The 21,024-nt window shown below is 38.8% G+C and overlaps 1 protein-coding gene across 1 annotated transcript in view; it reads left to right on the forward strand.

The window, feature by feature from the left end:
• The window catches only part of Synj1 (synaptojanin 1), a gene marked incomplete in the record, with an annotated part of 93,504 nt that overhangs the window by 5,290 nt on the left and 67,190 nt on the right, over positions 1-21,024 (forward strand). The window contains 2 exon segments of the mRNA XM_017798902.2: positions 14,235-14,321; positions 17,473-17,740. Coding sequence (XP_017654391.1) covers positions 14,235-14,321; positions 17,473-17,740 — 355 coding nt within the window.

The raw sequence follows: 21,024 nt of genomic DNA on the forward strand, positions 1-21,024 counted from the left end.
ACAGAGCTGGAGATTGGCAGTCTCTTAATTTTCTTAGTTTATGATAAAAGTACCCTAAAATACCAAACTCAGAAGTCTTATCTCTAATGTCATCAGCATATACGAACCCAGTTGCAAGTGAAAATGAAGTGAACATGGTTTCAGACCATAAATCCCGTGAGAAACTATCCACTGATCAGCCTTAGGACTCTGTCCTTAATGTTCTGTTGGTAGGATTCCAATTGAAGTCAGCCATATGCTATGACTTTATGTCTTAATCAAATGAGCCAATGTTTGGGGGTTTTGTTTCCATTTGGCTCTTGTTTTAGGTTTTTTTTATGACAAAATCTCATAGCTTAGGCTGACCTTAAACTCGCTGGTAGCTGGTGATGACCTTGAACTCTTGGTTCTACTGTCTCTACCTCCTAAGTGTTAAGCCAATGTATCCCAGTCTGAGCCAATGATTTTTTCTATAGATAGACTGCACAGTATAATCTCCTGGAAAGTTTTTACAGACCCTGGTGCCTGGGCTTCAGCTTCCCTAACATTTCTGATGTAGTTACATTGGAACAGTAATTTCTGAACAAAGTTTACATAGGCCTTGTTGTGATTATCAGATCATTTTTTTAAGTTTGTCATTTATCTGAAGTAACCGTGTTTCAAGAATTTCAATGCTGTGATTGTGTATTCTGGATGAATCGTTTCCTTGACACCCTCAGGCTGAACCAAAAGCTAATTTTCAAGTTCAGTGTAGTGTTTCCTTATCACATGGCCATGTTCAGGTTTCTTTGTCCGGGTGCTGTATTCCTTGAAGAAAAGGGCTGCGTCTTTGTAGTGCTTCTATCCCTGATGCTTGACAAAATATTTTGCTCATACTTGAAGAACACATAGTTGTTAAGGGAATGATGTTAGTAGAAAACACTAACTTTGTAGTTTGATTTCAGTTGCCATGACAAAACATTCTGACAGATCCCAACTTGGAGAGGAAAGGGTTTATTTAGCTTACATCTCCCAGGTCACAGTTCATCACTGAGGCAGCCCAAGGTAGGAACTCAGGGCAGGAACCCGGGAGGCAGGAGCTGAAGCACAGGCCATAGAGGAATGCTGCTTAAGGGCTCGGTCCTCTGGTCGGTGCTCAGCTTGCGTTCCTAAACAAACAATACAGAAAGACCTGTCCAGGGATGGTACCACCCACAGTGGGCTAGGCCCTCCCACATCTCTCAGCAATCAGTAAAATGCCTCACAGACATGGCCACAGGCTAGTCCAATGGAGGCAATTCTTCAATTGAGGCGCCCTCTCTACCTAGGTGTGTCAAGTTGACAACTAAAGCTATTTAGTACAAACCTAGATTATAAAATTGACAAATGTGCAGTTATCTGCTTGAAAATACAGTATTTGAGACTGAGGCGATGGATTAATGGGTAAAGTGCTTGCTAGGCAAGCATGAGGAGCTGAGTTTGGATCCCCGGCACCCACTTAAAATCAGGGCTTGGGTAAGGGGTGAAGATAGGTAGATACCAGGGCCCTACTGGACAGCTAACCTAGCTGAAACGACGAACTCTAGACTCAGAGATCCTATCTCAAAAAATAAGGTGGAGACGAATGAACACACCTGAAGTCCACCTCTGACCTCCATGCGCTCACACACAGGAAGGACACTTTTATACATGCATATACAACACACACACAAAATGGGCATTTTCAGGGGGAACGGGAGGCTGAATTGTTGGGAATTGAACCCAGGGTTCACACATGCAGACAAGCACTCTACTACTGAGTTACGTTCCTTGCCCAATTTTATTTTTAATTTATAGAATAATTATGTATATTTATGGGTACAATGTGTATTTCCATACATGTATGCATTGGGTTATGATCAAATCAAGGTAATTACACATATCCATAGCCTCAAGAACTTGTTTTGAGCTATTCAAAGCCATTTTGAAATATACGTAATTGTTGACTGTAGTTACCCTATTGTGCTGTAGACAGTAGAACTCATTCCTCTTAACTTTCACCCATTGACTAACTTCTCTACAAACCCTACATCACTCCTACCCTCTCCAGCCTCTGGTACCTATTACTCTATTCTGTTTCTTCAAGATTGGCTTCTTTTAGATTCCACAAATGAGTGAACTCATGCAGTAATTATCATTTTGTGCTTGTTTATTCGCTCCACACAGTGGTTTCTGGGCCCATCCATGCTGTGAAGATGACAGCACCTTTTATGGCAAAATGATATTCCAGTGTTCTAGTTTGTCTCTTCATTGCTGTGACAAAATACTATGACCAATACCAACTTGGGGAGGAAAGGGTTTATTCGGCTTACAACTCCCAGGTCACAGTTTATCACTGAGGAAACCCAAGGGGGGAACTCAGAGCAGGGACTTGGAGTCAGGAGCTGGAGCACAGGCCATGGAGGAATGCTGCTTACTGGCTTGCTCTCCTGGTCCCTGCTCAGCCTGCTTTCTTATACAACATAGGCCCACCTGCCCAGGAGTGGCACCACCCACAGTGGGCTGGGCCCTCCCACATCACTCAGTAATCAAGAGGATGCCCCACAGACATGGTCACAAGCCAGTCCAATGGAGAAAATTCCCCAATTAAGGCTCCCTCTACCCAAGAGAAGCCTAAACAAGCACTCTTAACCTCTAAGTCATCTCTCCAGCCCCACTTTTCTACTTTATAATTGTGTAAAATGTCTATGATGAGTATTGTTTTTCTGTAAATATTTGATTTGAAATTGCTGCTCTTTAAATAGAAAATAACTTCATTATTAATTTCCTCTGTTACTGTAATGTTTTTAAAATCTTTTTTTTTTCTGGTCTTTTTGAGATGGCCTCCCTGTAGCCACAGCTGGTCTGGAACTCACTATATAAACCAGGCTGGCCTCGAACTCACAGAGATCCGCCTGCCTCTGTCTCCCAAATGCTAAGATTAAAGGCATCTTGAAAATCTTTTGAAGCATTCTCTTTTTTTAAGATTTATTTTTCATTATGTTTAAGAGTCTGATCTTTGTGGAGATTGTGCATGTGTACGTGTGTGTGTGTGCGTGCATGTGTGTGTGTGTGTGTGTGTGTGTGCAGGTGCCCTTGCAGGGCCAGAGGCATAGGATGCTTTGAAGCTGGAGTTCATAGACAGTTTTTAGCCACCGGATGTGGGTGCTAGGTGGGAATCAAACTCAGGTTCTTTGCCAGAGCAGTATGTGTTCTTAACTTCTGAGCTATCACTCCAGTCTTTTTGAAACATTCTTTTTTTTTTTTTTTTTTTTTTTTTTTTTTTTTTGTCTTTTTGAGACAGGGTCTCCCTGTAGCCCCAGCTGTCCTGGAACTCACTGTGTAGACCAGGCTGGACTTGAACTCACAGAGATCCACCTGCTTCTGCCTCCCAAGTGCTGGGATTAAAGGTGTGTGCCACCACGCCCTGCTCGAAACATTCTTATCCTCAAATATTTAACAACTTATGTTTTTGGTGGTTTCTAGGAAAGGAGTGGTGGTGCATGCCTTTAATCCTAGCAACTCGGGAGGTAGAGGCAAGCAGATCTCTGTGAATTCGAGGCCAGCCTGCTCTACATAACAAGTTCCAGGACAGCTGGAGCTACAGAAAGACCCTGTCTCAAAAAGACCGAGAGAGAGAGAGAGAGAGAGAGAGAGAGAGAGAGAGAGAGGGAGAGAGAGAGAGAGAGAGAGAGAGAGAGAGAGAGATGGGATTGAGATCTGGGATGTTGCTCTGTAGAGTACTGACCTAATATGTGTGAAGCCTTGGGTTCAATTCCCAGCATTGCAGAAAAACCCCCAAACACCAGAAATAGACAAGGAAAAAAAACAAAAACTCAAAAGATAGGATTGCAAGGTGATATAAATTGTTAACTCTTAAAATCAAAACTTTTGCTCCTTTTGATATCCCATGCTTGTGTGGTGGCAAGAATAAATTACTGTTTATCTTTCTAATGGTAATATTATTTTCATATTTTCAGCCTTTTAAAGTAGTATAATCTGAATCATTTCAGGATTCAAATCATGCACTTAATAGATAGCAAGGCCATATCACTTAATTCTGGACATAGTTTTACTCCTGGATGGCCATCTGATTTTTTTGTCTACCTAATTATTCATATTATGGAAATGTGAGTTATAATACTAATAAAATGTTCTGAAGATCTTTACAGAATATGAACCATCCTGTTTTTATGAAACTTCACGGTGTAAAGGATTAATAGTGAAAAAAATAGCTGTCTTTTACAAGAGACATATTAAGCTAGAGGTTTGTAAACTTTATTGTTTCGTGGTACCTCAGGGTCTCAATGTTTTTACAAAACCCTTAGGCCATAAGCAGTATCTAATGGTTCTGTTTATTAAATAATTAGATCAAATAATAACAATTTTTGTTTTATTTTGAAAAAAAGGCCTAACTCTGGCCTAGGATGGTCTGGAATTCTCTCTATATTCCAGGCTGACCTCAAATTCACAATACCCCTCCTGCCCCCAGCTCCCAAGTGGATTGTAGCCAAACAATAACTGTTTAAGGTCCAGTAACTTTAGTAGGTTTTCAAACAAAATAATGCAAATAATTAAAGAATTTTATTTTCTTCACAATCCACATTGTTTACTAATAGGATATGTGTGCTGTTGAGTACTGAGCACTTTTCATACTTGGGAATCAGCTGGAATGCTGCCACCCTCATTTCTTGTTCAATATTGATTTTTGAGTGGTATTTGCTGTTTTATCACAGTACCAGAAACTAACTTCACAAAGATTGATCATCAAACAAATACTTTGTCAAAGCTCTGAACTACCTCATGCTAATAGTTTGGCTGATATCTAACATATGTTGACGAAGACCTTGAGTTTATTCCGTTTAAAATACCTCCCACTTTGCTGCAGTGGCCTGGGGTATCTGAACATATAGTTTAGGAGATGTGACAGTCACATAACTTTTATTTCATTCAAGTCTGGGAGTTATACTTTTGTCTGGAGTTGTGGAAACTGAGGCTTTAAAAGATTAAGTCCTCCATTGATAGTCCTTCTATATGATTTTTTTCATTGTAATTATTGTTCGTGCTGTTGTGAGAGTGGTGGTTCTTATTTTGGGGTAGGGAATGAGGAGCACAAAGAAAGGCAAACCAATAGAAAAGTTCACAATTAAAAGTGAAATTGGTAGTGTTTTCTAGTGATTGAATTATTAGACTTGTATGTTTACCTACAAGCTATCAACATGCTAGCATGTTAGAGGTTTGGTTTAATTTTAAAGCAAGAACAATTTTCTTTCTTTTTTTTTTTTTTTGCTGGGCCAAGTTAAATGTCAGCTGGTAGAATTTTAGATGCCGAGTGAAATAGGCAGTAATGACACACAGTGCATGTTTTTGTTTTTTTTTTAATTGCCAAATGCTGTCAGTCAACACGATTGCCCTTTAGATAAGTTGCAATATCCTATGGTTTTTTTTGTTGTTGTTGTTGTTTTTAAGAAATAGAAGTTGAGGGAAGAAGTGACCTTTTGGTTGACTTTTTTAGCACAAAAATAATGAAATTGAGACATTACCTTATGTTAAGATTGCATAGTTCATTTTCTTTTTATAAATAATTTTGGAATGTACATATTTAATAAAAATATACAGTTGCTTAAATATCAATTATTTTTTAAAGATTTACAATTATTGTATGTGTGTGTACGTAGGCACCCACACAGGTCAAAAGAGGGCATAGGACCTCCTGGAGCTGCAGTTAGAAGCAGCTGTGAGTTGTCTAATGTGGGTGCTGGGAACCAAACTCAGGTCCTCTGCAAGAGCAGCAAGTGCTCTTAACTACTGAACCATCTCTCTAGCCTCTAAATATCAATTCTTTTTTTTAAAAAAATCTATTTATTTTTATGTTATGTGTGTGAGTGTTTTACCTGCAGGTATATAGTGCACCATGTATATGCAATGTCTGGGGTAGTCAGAAGAGGGTGTCAGATCCTCTGGAACTGGAGTTATGGACAGTTGTTAGCTGCCATGTAGGTGCTGGGAACCAAACCTGAGTCTTCTGGAAGAACAGCCAGTGCTTTTAACCACTGAACCATCTCTTCAGCTCTAAATATCAATTCTTAAAAAAAAGAAAAAAAATGTCAGTGCCATAGCAGGAATAGATTACAAATGCACGTGTGAGCTGGTAGTTCCCAAGTGCTTTCATTTCCATATACTTAGCTTTGCTGGAGACAAATGGAAAGGAAAGACAGAACCTCTCTTTCACTGAATAGTAAAGTCCCATTAAATGGCATTTTATTAATGATCTTAAGTTCAACAGATAGTTTAACTTGTTCTATAAAATTATATAGCCCTGAACTAGAAACAGAATTTTTGCTTCTGGCTGAGGTAGAGTAGTAGGAACTGGATTTTCCCTCCCACTTTAAAATTGGTACAACAAACTAAACAAAATATATTGAATGATTTTTCAGACATTGAAAAATTGAAAAGCAAAGAAGCTCAAGATTCTGATCCTTGAGAGAAGGGAAGCAGATGAGGTAAACATTGCGGTCACTCCTTTACTGCCTGGAGAGCTTCTGGGCCCCAACAGTAGAGAAGGAGCTCAAACAAAGGCCTGTGTGCTCCAAATCAAGGAGACAGGCTAAGGGAATAGGGAGGCCAAGACTGCTAGAATTGCAGGTCTCAATACAGATAGGAGATAGCCACATGGAGAACTCCAGAGATTTATGAAGAGTTCTACTGGAGACACCAGTGCCAGTGTGTGAAGAAACTACCCAAGGAAGAAAAAGAATCACCAGGAAAGAGTAGGCAGACAAGTTTCTGTAGCTTATAGGCTAGGAATAGTTCATTCTGACTGGCCAGTGGAGCTATCTTGGTCTGCACAGGGAATTGGTTGTATTGCTTCACTATAATGGGCTCTAGATTAAATTCCTCTCTGGTCCTACCTAACAAAGATTAAGACCCCCAAAGAAATGTTATTTCCCAATAATCAAATTTTCAAATTAACTATATTTGAGAAGTTTAAGATAGGGAATAAAAGTTGTGTGTGTGTGTGTGTGTGTGTGTAACATACATAAATTCATATACAAAACATGAATGTATGTATTATATGTATGCTGTATACATAGCATTCAACTCACATCCACACTGAAAATTACTGTGTGTGTGTATATATATATATATGTATATATATGCAGAAATTATACTTCATAATGAGAAGAAAAGTCAATCTGTAGAAAACAGATGCTAAAGTTAATAAGGGACATTAAAATGGCTATCAAAAATATATTCCATATGTTCAAGAAGAATGAGCACATTAAGGAAAGGCATGAAGAATGTGACCAAAATCCAATTTCTAGAAGTGAGAAATGTGTAAAAATAGACACTGATAGAACTGGGTATGGCATACACCTTTAGCCCCCACACTCGGAGACAGGGACAAACAGATCCCTGAGATTAAGGCCAGCCTAGTCTACATAGTGAATTCCAGGCTAGCTGGGGCTACTGGGAGACCCTGTCTCAAAAACAAAACAAAACCCCCCCAAAACCAACTTTTCCCCAAAAAATTATGTCTATATATGAGTAGTTCATGTCAATGGGTGGTGCCTTTGGAGGCCAGAAGAGGGCATTAGATCCTCTGAAGCTGGAGCAATAGGAGGCTGTGAGCTGTTATGTGGGGCGCTAGGAACTTAACTCTGTCTATATGACAGGGTGTGCTCTTAACGTCTGAGCTGTCACTCCAGCACCATGTTTTTTCTTGTTTGTTGATGTTTGTTTTTGACTGTGACATCTCACACTGTATCCCAGGCTGTCTGGTCTTTAATTCACTAGGCTGAAGCCTGTGGTAATTCTGCCTCAGTTTGTGAGTGTTAGGCTCACAGGCATGAGCTACCATGCATGACTTGTGTTTTATCTTTTGCTAGCCAAAGTAATGATAGACAATTGAAATAGGCAGCTGAAAATTTTTTTCTGAGTTTTTTGTTGTTTTGAGACAGGGTCTCCCTATAGCTTCAGCTGACCTGGAACTCACTATGTACCTATGTGGGACAGACTGCCCTTGATCTCATCGACATCTGCCTTCCTCTCCCCATGCTGGGATTAAACGTGTGTACCACCATGCCCAGCTCTACTAAATTATTCTTAGCTATTAGTACTTCTGTATATTCTTTATAATATTCTTATCTGTAGTCTTATAATATTATGGAAAAATTCTTAGAACAACTAAGACCAAGCATTAACCCAGGAGAGAATCAGAAAGCTCCTTTATTCTTTTCTCATGCATGAGGTCCCAGAATTAGCAACTAGGGTGTTTAGATTTTCTGCCTCAAAGAGAAGTATAGATGTGGTTTAAGTAGGCATTTTTATGTCACCATCTTATAGCTGGTACCTGGGCCCTGTGTTTCTTTTTTGATGGGCCATGTTAACTCAGAAAAATTCCTCTCTGGGTTTACTTGGTCATCATAGCTTACAAAGTGGATATCCCAGGTATGGGTCAGGACATCTGCTGCCTTTTGATTTTTATAGGTAGGTCAGGCTAATTGGGTTAGAAATTGGTCAAATGGTCATCACAGTTTACAAAAACAGATATCACCAACAGAAGTTTTGATATCTGACATGTTTAATCCACGCTTTTCTTGGACTAATTGGACCAGGTGCCTCATTAAACCATTCGGTAAACTTTCTATATTTTTATTCCCACATCTTTATCAACAGTTAGACATAGTAAAAGGAAAGCACCACAGAGCTTCAAGGTATTAGAGGGAAATAAAATGTCTTATGGTAGTGAAAACATTACAATAAAGCAAAGCAAAGCATCCCAGGATTACATTTCAAGATATCTACCTAGAATATGAAACAAAAGGAAACTACAAAGTAGCCTAAGCTTAAAAAATTATGTAAGAATATAGCTAGTTATAAGAATATACTTTTTCCTTATCAATAAAACAATATATAAAGTGGGCTTCCTTATATAAACTAGTTCTTAGCAATATTTATTATGGATGTGTTTTATTCTGTTCTCTAGTAGACTGGAGTATTGCTGTAGTCTATGGAATGATCTACTGAAGTACCGATAAAGTCTTTTAATATCCTGTGGACCATGTGTCAAGTATAGACAGGATGAATCTTATAATTAAGTGGATTTCTGACTGGTTGTTCATTAGTTCTCATTGGTTAGTTCTTTGTCAACACTGAACATAAGTCTTTGGCCTATCTTGCTTAGTGATTCTCTTGGAGAATGTGATAGAGTTGTCAGATTTATCCAGAGCTGTAGAGGATTGATAACAGAGCTGGATAAAATAATTATGTCAGTTGACATAGTTGAGACCTAGCATGTTCCTACTGAGCTAATGGATTAAAACCCACAAAGTAAAAGTTCATTTCCATTTGCATTGGATTAAACTGAATGCTTATTCCTGAACAAACTGCTATGACCATAAAAATAATCATGCTGTTTGGATTAGGCAGATCATTGGCAAAAGAAAGTAGAAATTACTATGATTGTCTAAGTTTCCTTAGTGTACCCCAAACTGAATGGTGGCTAAACAGGAAATGCTGGAATAGATATATTCTGACAGCCATATTGACAGCTACATACTTTCAAACCAGTCAACTCAGTCCCCATAGTTTCATTGAGAATCCATGCAGTGAACACATTAGCTGAATTTGTCCCAGTAAAGCCACTCTCATCGCCTTCGTGCCCATTTATTACAGTTGCCTCTCTGCCTCTCCTCCTTCTATCCCTCCTGTCATTTCCTATTAAACTCACATGTAGATCATTATTCCCCCACTTTATATCCTTCAGTGGTTGGCTATTGAACTTAAAATACAAACTCTTTAAGACAGCCCTCCATAAAATCAAGTGCCTGCCTTCCTCTTCTATTTATACCACTTCTCCTTGGTTTCAGCCTTCTACTGGCCTTCCGTGTACCAAATTCGTTGTAATCTCAGAGTCTTCATATGTGCTGTTCCTTTTCAACTTTTTCTTATAAACAACTTACATTGAAAGCTGTAGAAAACTGCAGCTCGTAAAATACAACCTAATGAATTGTTAGAGTGAATATACCAGTATTAACAGCAGGTTGAGCAGAACCTCATTACCAGCTCTCCAGGAGAACCGCTCCTTCACAATGGTTTCCAGCAAGACCTGAAAGTCACTGTGCTGACATTTAAATCATATTTTGCTCAGTGTCTTTCAGTCAATGTTAAATATAGAAGGTTATCCACAATGTAGTAGTCAGCAGTGGTTCACTCCACTATCATAGTCTGGTAATTAGCTGTTTAGTTGATATGTGCTTTATTTTTAACTCGCTGTTATGAATGACAGTAATATCAGCAACCCTTGGCATGTTTTGTGGTACATACAGACACAGGTCTGCTGGAAATATATATTCTTAGGAATGGAGTTGCTAGGTCACAGGATATATGTGGATATATGTTTATTGCCAGAGCTTTTTTTTTTTTTTTAATTTTTTGAGACACAGTCTCCCTGTAGTCCCAATTGGCCTAGAACTCACTATGTAGACCAGGCTGGTCTCAATCTCACAGAGGTCCACTTGCCTCAACCTACTGAGTGCTGGGATTAAAAGCATGTGCCACCATGCCCGGCTGGCCTAGAACATTTTTATCTCCACTCTTCCTTTGCCTATTTTCTCATTTATTAACCAGATTTCAGTGGAAAGGTCATTTCCTCTGTCAGACTTAACTCTAACTTCTATCCTACCATCAATAAACAGTTTTAGATAGGGCCTGTTATAATGTTTATAACTCCTTTACAGTTTGTTGTTGTGGGGATTATACCCAGTGCCATGTACCTCTACCAGAGTTACATCCCTAGTCCTTTTTAAAGTTTTTAAGACAGGTTCTTGCTAAATTGCCTCTACCAACCTTGAACTTTTGATCCTCCTGCCTTAGCCTCCCATTAGTTACTACCATGCCCAGCTGTTTGCCATAATTTGGCATTTGGTTATATAATGCCTGTCTTCCTCACCTGACTTTTAAGGAACCTAGAATCTTGCTAAGATCCTCATTTATAGTAGACATTCACTAAATGCTTGCTGAGTAAATAAAAAGCTTTTTTTTCCTGAAGTGTCACTAAGATTTGGATGTATAATGTATGTAGAACACTAATTGGACAATATAATGTCTTCTATCTGTAGTTTTGATTTTTTAATTATATAAAAAAATCTTTATCTTCTGAATTATTTGTTGTATGTGTGATGAAACAGAAAGCAGCTTTACTGATGGCTAGTCATATGATCTTAGATGAATCACATAATTGCTAGTCTTTTTCTTCTGAAAATGAGAAGCCTAGACTACATGATCTCTAGCATCCTCTGAGCCAGAGGATTTACCAGAATGCTATTTGCATGCAAAGAAGTTGACCACAAATTGCCATGCATGCAACCACAGGCAAATTGTGATTCTGGAAACAGCATTCTAATGTGCAGTCTGCCCCCCTCCTCCATTTTTTAACTTGATTTTGATATGTAGCCTAGTATGTGGTATGTAGCCTGAAATTCCTGTGTAGCCCATGCTGGTCTTGAACTCACAGTCCTCCTACCTCCAAGAATGCTGGAATTACAGGAGTGCCCATGCTTTATTGATAATCTGTAGTTTGGTCTTCTGCCTCAACTGGGGAAGTACAATCTAATCTTAGTCTGGAAAGGTGGAGACACATTGGATAGCAGGACATTTGTTGAGTAGCTTTATTCTTAGTTTGACATATCTTAGTTTGGCACACAGATATGTTTTTGAGACAGGGTAGCCCTGTCTGTAGCCCCACCTGTCTGGGAACTCACTATGTAAACCAGGCTGGCCTTGATCTCAGGGAGATTTACCTGCCTTTGCCTCCAGAGTGCTGGGACTAAAGGTGTGTGTCACCACACCTGGTTAAAAAAAAGCTCTGACAGTTCCTTCCACACTATGATCAGCCTGTGAAGCAAACATGGTAGAATAAAGCATCTATAGCTCTGTAGAAGAAATACTTAGAAACCATGTTTTCTTTTATGAAGTTAAAGTGTGTTGAGTTAAAAATACACATGATTTTTAAATTTATTTCACTAGTTCATTGAACATGTAATAATGAAACCCATCCTGAATGCTAGGACAGGAACTAGGTAAAGTTATTTCACCTATGCAGTCTCTCTCTGACCGCCCCCTTCCCTCTCCCTCTCCATCTCCTGAAAAATTCATGAAAACACCTAGCTTAGTATTACTATCATAATATCACAGAGATAATATACAAGTACTAAAGTGGAACTACGATTTTAAATTGTTTGCAATATTTTGAGAGGAACTAAGAATTCCTAACAGAGAATGCAATCTCATCCACTCCTTTCTTGTAGCCTAAGTGTGTGCGTGCACTCTGTGTGTGTGTGTGTGTGTGTGTGTGTGTGTGTGTGTGTGTGTGTATCCAGGTAATACAAATAACTAAACATCTTGGCATTTACCTACATTATTCGAGTTGGGTGACAGTAAAATAGATGGATCTTGATCAGGCCTGATGGTATGTTAGTCATGTTATTTTGAGCACATTAATGAGAATAGTTAATATTATAGTATGAGAATATTTTGTTTCATAATTAAGTTTAAAAGAGATTTTGCATTTTATAACAATATAATAACTTAATATTAAGTTACATTTTTTAACTCTTGCTGACTGCTGTTACTGAACCCAAATGATGATTTTTGCTGACACTGATACACCCATAATTCCTGTTACTATATCAGTCATGCCACCTGTAAAACTCTTGAATAATATCTGTCCTGGAAACCATATCTTCTGTCATGAGAAATATGAGTTTGTTCAGTATTTGCTTTTGTGTGTACATTTTACATGTTTTGTTTTCTTTTAAAATAAATTCAGTGCCTTGCAAATGTTAGGGAAGTGTTCTGCCACTGAGATAAACTCCCAGCCCCACCAATGGTACTCTTGATGAGGTAGTAGTATTTAAAGGAAGAAAATCTGTTTTACTTTAGAAAATGTGAGTAAATTTACGTTGTAAATTTACATATTTGTATTGAACCATAAGTGTAGCTGTTCTATAAACACATGAAGCAGTGTAATACCAGGACCTCTAGGGACCTGGAATGAGATATAAACCCTGTTACTTTAGTGGTGTGATAGAATTCTTCCCTGCTCTGGTGTTTTGTGGGATGGTTAGTGAAAGTTCCACACTTAATTGATGTATCAGTTGAGTGAGTTTTTAGTCTTAATCTGTGCTGCCAACACCTGAGCACAACTAAGTGGTAAGCACAACTCACTGGATGGTGAAAGTGAGATCACGAGGAAGAAGGCCTAAGAGTAGATAGTCTGTAGAAAGGTAAAGCAAATGGGGAAGGAAGATACTCTAGAACTCTGGAGAACTCTAAGGCAGAAGAAGAGAGTCCCTAATTTGAAGTAGCAAGGAATATTAGGCAGAGCAGTGGGTTGAGAAGGGCCCTATTAGCAGCAGTAGAGATAGGTAGGAAGTGGGAAGCTCAGCAGTCTGCTTACTTGAGTTCTTCCAGAGGTGCTCAAATTTTGTATTGCGGATAGAGGAGGTCAGGGAAAAGGACAAGTGCAGGAGACAGGGAAGCAGAGTGAACTGGCAAGCCAAGAATTGAGTTGGGTGGGAATAGGGAGAGGAGGGCAGTAGAGTTGGACAGAAACCCAGATGAATGAAGAAGAGGACCATACCTTTCTGAATTTCAGAGTTCAGATGCACAATTTGAAATTGTTCTTTGAAATACTAGATCGGTTCATACTTCTTTGGTTCTTTGTTCTATTTTAAATGTATGTCTCCTAAGTACTAGGAAGATTTTTCCTTTAAAGTTTCAGGAAAATTTTGTTGTTGCTGTTTCATTCTTGTTTTTGTTTTTTTTTTTTTTCTTTCAACAGGATAAGCATAATAGTCTGCTCCAGGGAAATTATTCTGTGAGTTGTACTCATTAGCAAGATAACAGTAGCTTTATAGCATAAAAAATATGATAGAGGTCAGACTGAAGACTTCCCCATTGCTGTACTAAACCTTGTGGTCGGTATTGCTAATGCTTGTATTGTGTACATGCTTTAGAAGTTTCTATGTTCAAGCACTAGTCCCATTGTCAAAGATAAATGCATCTCTAAAGCAGGTCAGATCAACAATAGAATATGTGTTAATAAATAGTGCGAGACAAGCCCTTACGTAATAATATATTGATGTTAAGACTATTTCATTTAGAAATTTTTGTTCAAATTCTGTCTTTATTACTAAATAGCATCTGATGTTTCCAATCATTTTTCTTCATCTAAAACTTTTTTTTAAAAACAGCATCTGCAGAAAAAGAGGCAATTAAAAGTACATTTACCAAAGTACTAGACGCATATGGACTCCTGGGTGTTTTACGGTTGAATCTTGGTAAGTTTGTTATTCATCATGATTCTTATTTGAGTTCTGTTTTTATAATTCTAAGGATTAGAGAGAGACTGCCTATGTCATTTCAGATGCCATGTTTAAGCTTTAGTGTTGTAGTTCTTTTAACGTTAATTAGGCTAATCTTAGGATGTTTCTTGCCCAGAGAGACATGCAGCATTCTTAAGTTCTTGTGGTTTTTAAGTTCAAGAGATGGTATCATGTTTAAACAGGTTTAAAAAAAAAAATCAGAGCATTACCTTTTTTCTTTGCTTCTTTCTTAGTATATTTAGGAATAGGTGTCTTCCTGGGAGCCACACTGATTTCCCTGGTTTATAGTAGAAAAGACATCTGTTTTGGATGCAGAAGGGCTCAGCTTGAGCCTCTGTCTACCACTTAATGTTACCATAGGCTTCAGAGTAACGTTCATTAGCAGTAAAGTTATGACTTGAAGTGTGGCACAAAGACCAATGCTGGTTCATGTTTTACTACCAGTTTATGGGAAAGTAGACTTGTACCAGCATATTTATCCAACACATGGTTTTTAAAAAAAAGTAAACTAGCCAGACATGGTGGCGCACGCCTTTAGTCCCAGCACTTGAGAAGCAGAGGCAGGCAGATCTCTGAGTTCGAGGCCAGCCTGATCTACATAGTGAGTTCTAGGCCAGCTGGAACTACAGGGAGATGCTGTCTCAAAAAGACAACAACAAAAAAAAGTAAACTAAAGGTGAGTTTTAGTTATGTAGTAGATTTCTCTTATGATACAGATACCTTTTCTCATTTTGTGATGCTGACAATTGATAGACTCTGCTTTGAGCAACACTGGTCTATAAGATGGAGACCATTTATTATTAATCTATCAAGTGCAAAGACTGCCTGGGTGCTGTACTGATATTGTCTTAATTGTAATCCTGACATAAACAGTTTTATAAAAATTTTAAAATTATTTTTTATGTGTATAAGTGTTGTTAGATTTAGGAGAGCAGAAAAAGGAAGGAGTTTAAGGTTAAGAAATAAGAACCAAAACCAGACCTGCAACAGGCAAGGAATATGTTCCTTTATTTAGGAGAACAAAGCAAAGGGCCTCTGCCATCTTCAGAAACAGGCATCAGCAAAGAAAGGCAGAGCAATCTGGACTTACATAGAATTCTGCTGAATGCAGCTGCAGGAATTTGCTCAGTGTCAGGTGTCAGTGTCCTTGGGGGTAATTAAGGGTCTTCTTCCTGAAGTTATTTTCTCAGACTCAGTAGGCAAGTTATCTTATGGTACCAAAGGAGTTAGATTGACTCTGTAAACAGCCGGGGGGGCGGGCAGTGATCAGTTGATAAGTCTTGAGCAAAGGCCAGGCAGGAGTTAAGCTGACCCCGTAAACTGTTTCTGTCATCCAGGGAAGTGACCAGTTGATAAGACTTGAGCAGAGGCCAAGTTGCCAATTTGGGCCATTTGGCCACCTTGAGGAATTTGTCCTTATGGCTTCCTTTAAGGAAGCTTATGGCTGTCCTGCAATTTACACATTCTATCAAGTGTTTTCTCTGCATGTATGTAAGTGCACCCATATGTGCATGCAGAGGCCAGGAGAGAGCATTGGATCCCCTAGAACTGGAGTTGTACATGGTTGTTAGCTGCCATGTGGGTTCTGGGAACCGAACCTCAGCCCTCTACAAGAACAGCAAGTGCTTTTAGCTTCTGAGCCATCTCTCTAGCCCCAAGATAAATGTTTTAATTCCTTTTCATAAGGCTGGTCATGCTAACATACTGAATTTAGTCTGGATAACACATAACGGAACCATAATTCAGGGCCACTTCTGCCTGCGCCAGAGCCATGTTGCTGACTTTCAACTTCATACTAATTTCTTTGTTGCAATTACGTGATAAAAATGTTTGAGTGGAGTATAATGGTGTGTGCTGGGAATCCTAGCATTTGGGAGGTAAAGTCAGGAGGATCATGAGTTTGGCCTGGACCACATAGTGAGACCCTGTCTCACCCCATCCCACCACCACAAAAAAAAAAAAAACGCACAAAATATGAACCAAATCACTTTATAAATTGTCACCAAGACTTATTTTCATATGCCATCACCTTCAGCTCAAATTTTTATATGACATTTTAAATTTTTTGTTTGTTTGGGTGTTTTTGAGACAAAGTCTCGCTATGTAAACCCAGGCTGGCCTTGAGCTCACAAAGACCTTGCCTGCCTCTTTCTACTGAGTGCTGAGCTTAAAGGCCTGGCTTGGCATTTCTAAACCAAATCACTTTATAAATTGTCACCAAGACTTATTTTCATATGCCATCACCTTCAGCTCAAATTTTTATATGACATTTTAAATTTTTTGTTTGTTTGGGTGTTTTTGAGACAAAGTCTCGCTATGTAAACCCAGGCTGGCCTTGAGCTCACAAAGACCTTGCCTGCCTCTTTCTACTGAGTGCTGAGCTTAAAGGCCTGGCTTGGCATTTCTAAACTTTACCATTTACAGAAGTTGCAGTTTATTGTTTTATCCAAACTTCTGTTCATCCTAAGGGAAGGTAGCGAAGGCAACCTATTTTTTTGATAATTTTATAGCCTCAAAGTAAGTATAGAAAGAAGTTTGTAAATGCGACATTGTGTATGCTTTAATGTTTTAAATGTATTTAAACAAGGATTTTCCCCCTATTAAAAAAATAAACCTCTGGTTGTAAGGTTAAACATGTCCATAAGTTTAAAATAACCCCAATGGTCAAATGTACTATACACCTATAGAATCCTTGCATTTGATAGGCTGAGGCAGGAGGATTAGAAGTTCAAGGCCAGCCTAGGTACCATAGCAAGGCTGTCTCAACAACAACAACAAAATTATCAGATTTTAAAAGTGAAAACATGGACTGGAGAGATGGCTCAGCTGTTAAAAGCACTTGGGCTCTTGCAGAGGACCCAGGTTTGATTCCCAGCACCTACATGGCAGCTAGCAACCCTCCATAACTCCAGTTCCAGGGAATCCAACACTCTCTTCTGACCTCCTAGGGCATTGCATGACATGGGTGCGCCTACCTACACGCAGGTAATACCCTCATACACATAACATAAAAATAATAAAATATTAAAAGAAAATAAAAAATGGAAATGCAAGAAAGAAGAAACTACAAAGCTTGAAAATGTTAAGATATTTATTCACTTTGCAGGTGATACCATGTTACATTATTTGGTCCTTGTCACTGGATGTATGTCTGTTGGAAAAATTCAAGAATCTGAAGTTTTCCGAGTTACTTCCACTGAATTTATATCACTCCGAGTTGATGCTTCAGATGAGGATCGTATTTCAGAAGTACGAAAAGTTTTGAACTCAGGAAACTTTTATTTTGCATGGTCTGCATCTGGAGTCAGTTTAGATCTGAGTCTTAATGCACATCGCAGCATGCAAGAACACACAACTGACAATAGATTTTTCTGGTGAGTCTGTATTTCATTTTTCCCTTATGTATGGTATATAACTTGGGGATTTGGGACATGATGTGGCTATTTCCAGAGAGAGCAAAGGATGGATTTTGCTGTTTGAATGTGAACCTCTCTCCTGCTTGTGAGTCCTCAGTAGAGCATGATAGTCTGTGAAGGCCTGACCTCAGCTCTGAGTTGACTCAACTCAGAGCTGAGCTCAGGCCTTCACAATAGTCAACCATTGTCAGCTTATTGATGTTGGCATGTCTTCCTGGTCTAGACTGATATTTCATTTCAGAAATATGCTCAACATACTTAAGTTTGAAAATTACTTATTTGTAGTACAATTGTGTCACTCATTAATCTTAGTTTTGTGATCTTGTCTCTCACATTATCCTTCTAAGCCAATATTCCCTTATTATTTTCAATTTTAAGATTGTAAGTAGACGAACCTTCTTTCTTTGGGGCTTTGTGCATACTAGACAGGTGAGCATTTTCCTAGGCTGAGTAGATGGTCTTGATTTAAGAGCAGCAGGCTGTGAAGAAATATTGTATTGGGACAAAGTCCAGCACTGCAGGAAATACAGTTAGGTAGGTATCATTGTGTATTACATGATGGTATGTAGCTGTGCTGTACTATAGGCAGGTACAAATGGTGAGCAGAACACATCAGACTAAGAGTAATATGGCTTTATTGTAGCAGACCAGATTTCTGATAACAGTGCTTCTATTGTCTATAACCAGCACCAATAATGACTTTTCTCTTTAATGTACATAGAAATTGTATTTCATTATATTAATATACATTATAAGGTGAAAGCCACAGGACACTGCTCTTGGCTTCCCTCAGTAGTTCAGATTCAAGGCATTGCCTTGTGTATCTTCTCTCTCTCTCTCTCTCTCTCTCTCTCTCTCTCTCTCTCTCTTTCTCCATATGATTTCAGAGCATTTTCCTTGGTCCTATTTTAGGTGAGAGTGACTTATTCTGAAGAATGAAATATTTTTATCATCTTTCAACTGGAGGGATCTACATGGTTCTTAAATTTTATATTGACATTTGATACATTTGTCCCGTCAGAGAGCTCAAAGTTGACAACTGTTTAAGGAAAGCAGGCTCTCTTCTAGTTACACCTCGTAACTTACATGGAGGTGTCTTGGGTCAAAGGAGAGAAGAGGAAAAGAGGACAGAATAAACAAAGGCTGTAAAGCACTGTCTGTCAGGGATTTGAACTTAGCAAAGGAGATGAAAAGAGGTGGGAAAGAAGAGATAGGGAGTGATGGAACAGATGAAGGGGGAGAAAGCCCTGTTAGCTCAAAGAAGCCAGTGGTGATGGGATATACTTATGTCTAGCATAGAAATAGACTTTCCAGAGTTAAACGTTTGCCAACCTTGTGCTTTTTTCTGGTGGAAAATATCAAAGCCCTTTGAAATAGGTGATTTTTATTGCTGTTTTACTTAGGGCAACTGTCCTCTCCTTTTGTTCTCTGCTCATTCCCACCCCAGTGCCTTAGACTGACAGAGAAAAGCTTTCCCATCACATTAAAAATCAAGCAAGTTGTATTTGCAAAGTATAATCTGTAAGAATAAGTCTTTTATCTTTTTATTTAATTAAAGGTGGAGATAGAACATTTTTCAATCACAAAGGACTGAGGGAGTTTGTTTAATAGACAGGTTGAACAGAAGTGAATTTTGCTCACTTTTTGCTAAGAATTGACACACTTGCCAGGAGTAATGGCCCAGCACTCAGTAGGCAGAGGCAGGTGGATCTCTGTGAGTTCAAAGCCAGCCTGGTCTACATAGTGAGTTCCAGGCCAGCCAGGGCTGCAGGAAGACCCTGTCTCAAAAAGACCAAGAAAAGAATTGACACACTTGAATTTCAGTTTGCTTAGGAGAATGAAAATTTTTAGAATTCACATCCTTATAGCTTAACCTGAAAGTTTTTAAAGATATAATAAATTTTATAGCCAGAGTGCCAAGTACTGTATAGTTGCATTTCATTAGAGATTTTAAGCTCCTGCTAGTCAAGACTTGTGCATAAATGTGGATAGACTTAAAACAGCAGTACAGTAGAGAAAAATGTACGCTCACAGCAGAGAAGTAACTACCCATATAAAATGCCTAAGGTCCTGTGTCCATGTCAGTGAGTTCCATTTAAATGTACTATGGCATGGCTCCCAGCTGTTAATGCTTTGTGCATGCTGGGTCATAATCAAATGAGGTCTGCCTCAGATCAGAGTAAGTAATAGTAAGAGAGCTCAAGTCATTGTATTTGTTAAATGATGGCCATTAGATTTACTATTATCCCAGTAGTGGTCTCATCACTTATTTATATTTCATTTTGCTTTCTCAAATGTTTAAGAAGAGTCAGGCTAGTAGTTGGTCTACTGGAACTGCACATGACCATCATTAGTGTATCTCCACTGCAGCCTGTGACCTGAGGGGCAGGGAGTTGAGAACTGCTGCTCTAACAGCTCTGCTGCTTATTGCTGTTATTCATGACCTGAATGTTTGAGAAGGCACCGTTACAATTCTTAAATCTCATTTAAGATGCCAATGTAGTGTAGAGCATCTAAACAAGGTTTCCATGTAAAATGATTAGTCTTAAAACTCAGAACCTTCAATAATATAGAAATTTAACTTGTGAATTGTTGGAGTCTTTTCCTGAATGACATTTTTCGTAGTAGTAGGTGTGCTAGAGGATTCTACAGACTCTTCCATTTATGTTCTCTGAAGGACTATGGTTCCAGTAGAGACCCCTAAAGAGTAGTCAACAGAGGAAGATGAACTTAGTAAGGCTCCAGTCCCCCACTTATGCTTTAGCCATAGTGACTCTGAATACTTTCATCTTTTGCTTCTTAATTATTGGGCTTCTTTGTGTTTTTTTTTTTAATAAAACATTTTTCCATTTAAGTATAAAAACCAAACCGGATTTGATATCTACAATACTACAGTATTTGAATGGGCCTGTGGATATGCTCAGTGGTAGAGCACTTACTTAATAGGAGTGAGGCCCTGGGATCCACTCCCAAATAAAGTTCAAAATTAAAAATAAATAAATAAACCAAGGCTCAGAGATCATTGGCAGAAAAGGGGGCCAGAAAGATTAAGAGCCAGGGGTTATAAATGATTACAAGTGATAGGTTGGAATGTTGGAGAGAGTGGGTGGTGCGGATGGAGGAAGGCACCGGGGCACAGATGGAATTCTCAGTGGGATATAGATTTATTTCGCACAGGGCACCTTTCCCTCGGGGAAGGGAAAGATGGCAGGGAAGGGAAAGATGTCAGGGAAGGGCAGGGA

This window comes from Nannospalax galili, unplaced genomic scaffold, assembly GCF_000622305.1.
Source record: "Nannospalax galili isolate Female #2095 unplaced genomic scaffold, S.galili_v1.0 scaffold136, whole genome shotgun sequence".
Taxonomy (NCBI): Eukaryota; Metazoa; Chordata; class Mammalia; order Rodentia; family Spalacidae; genus Nannospalax; species Nannospalax galili.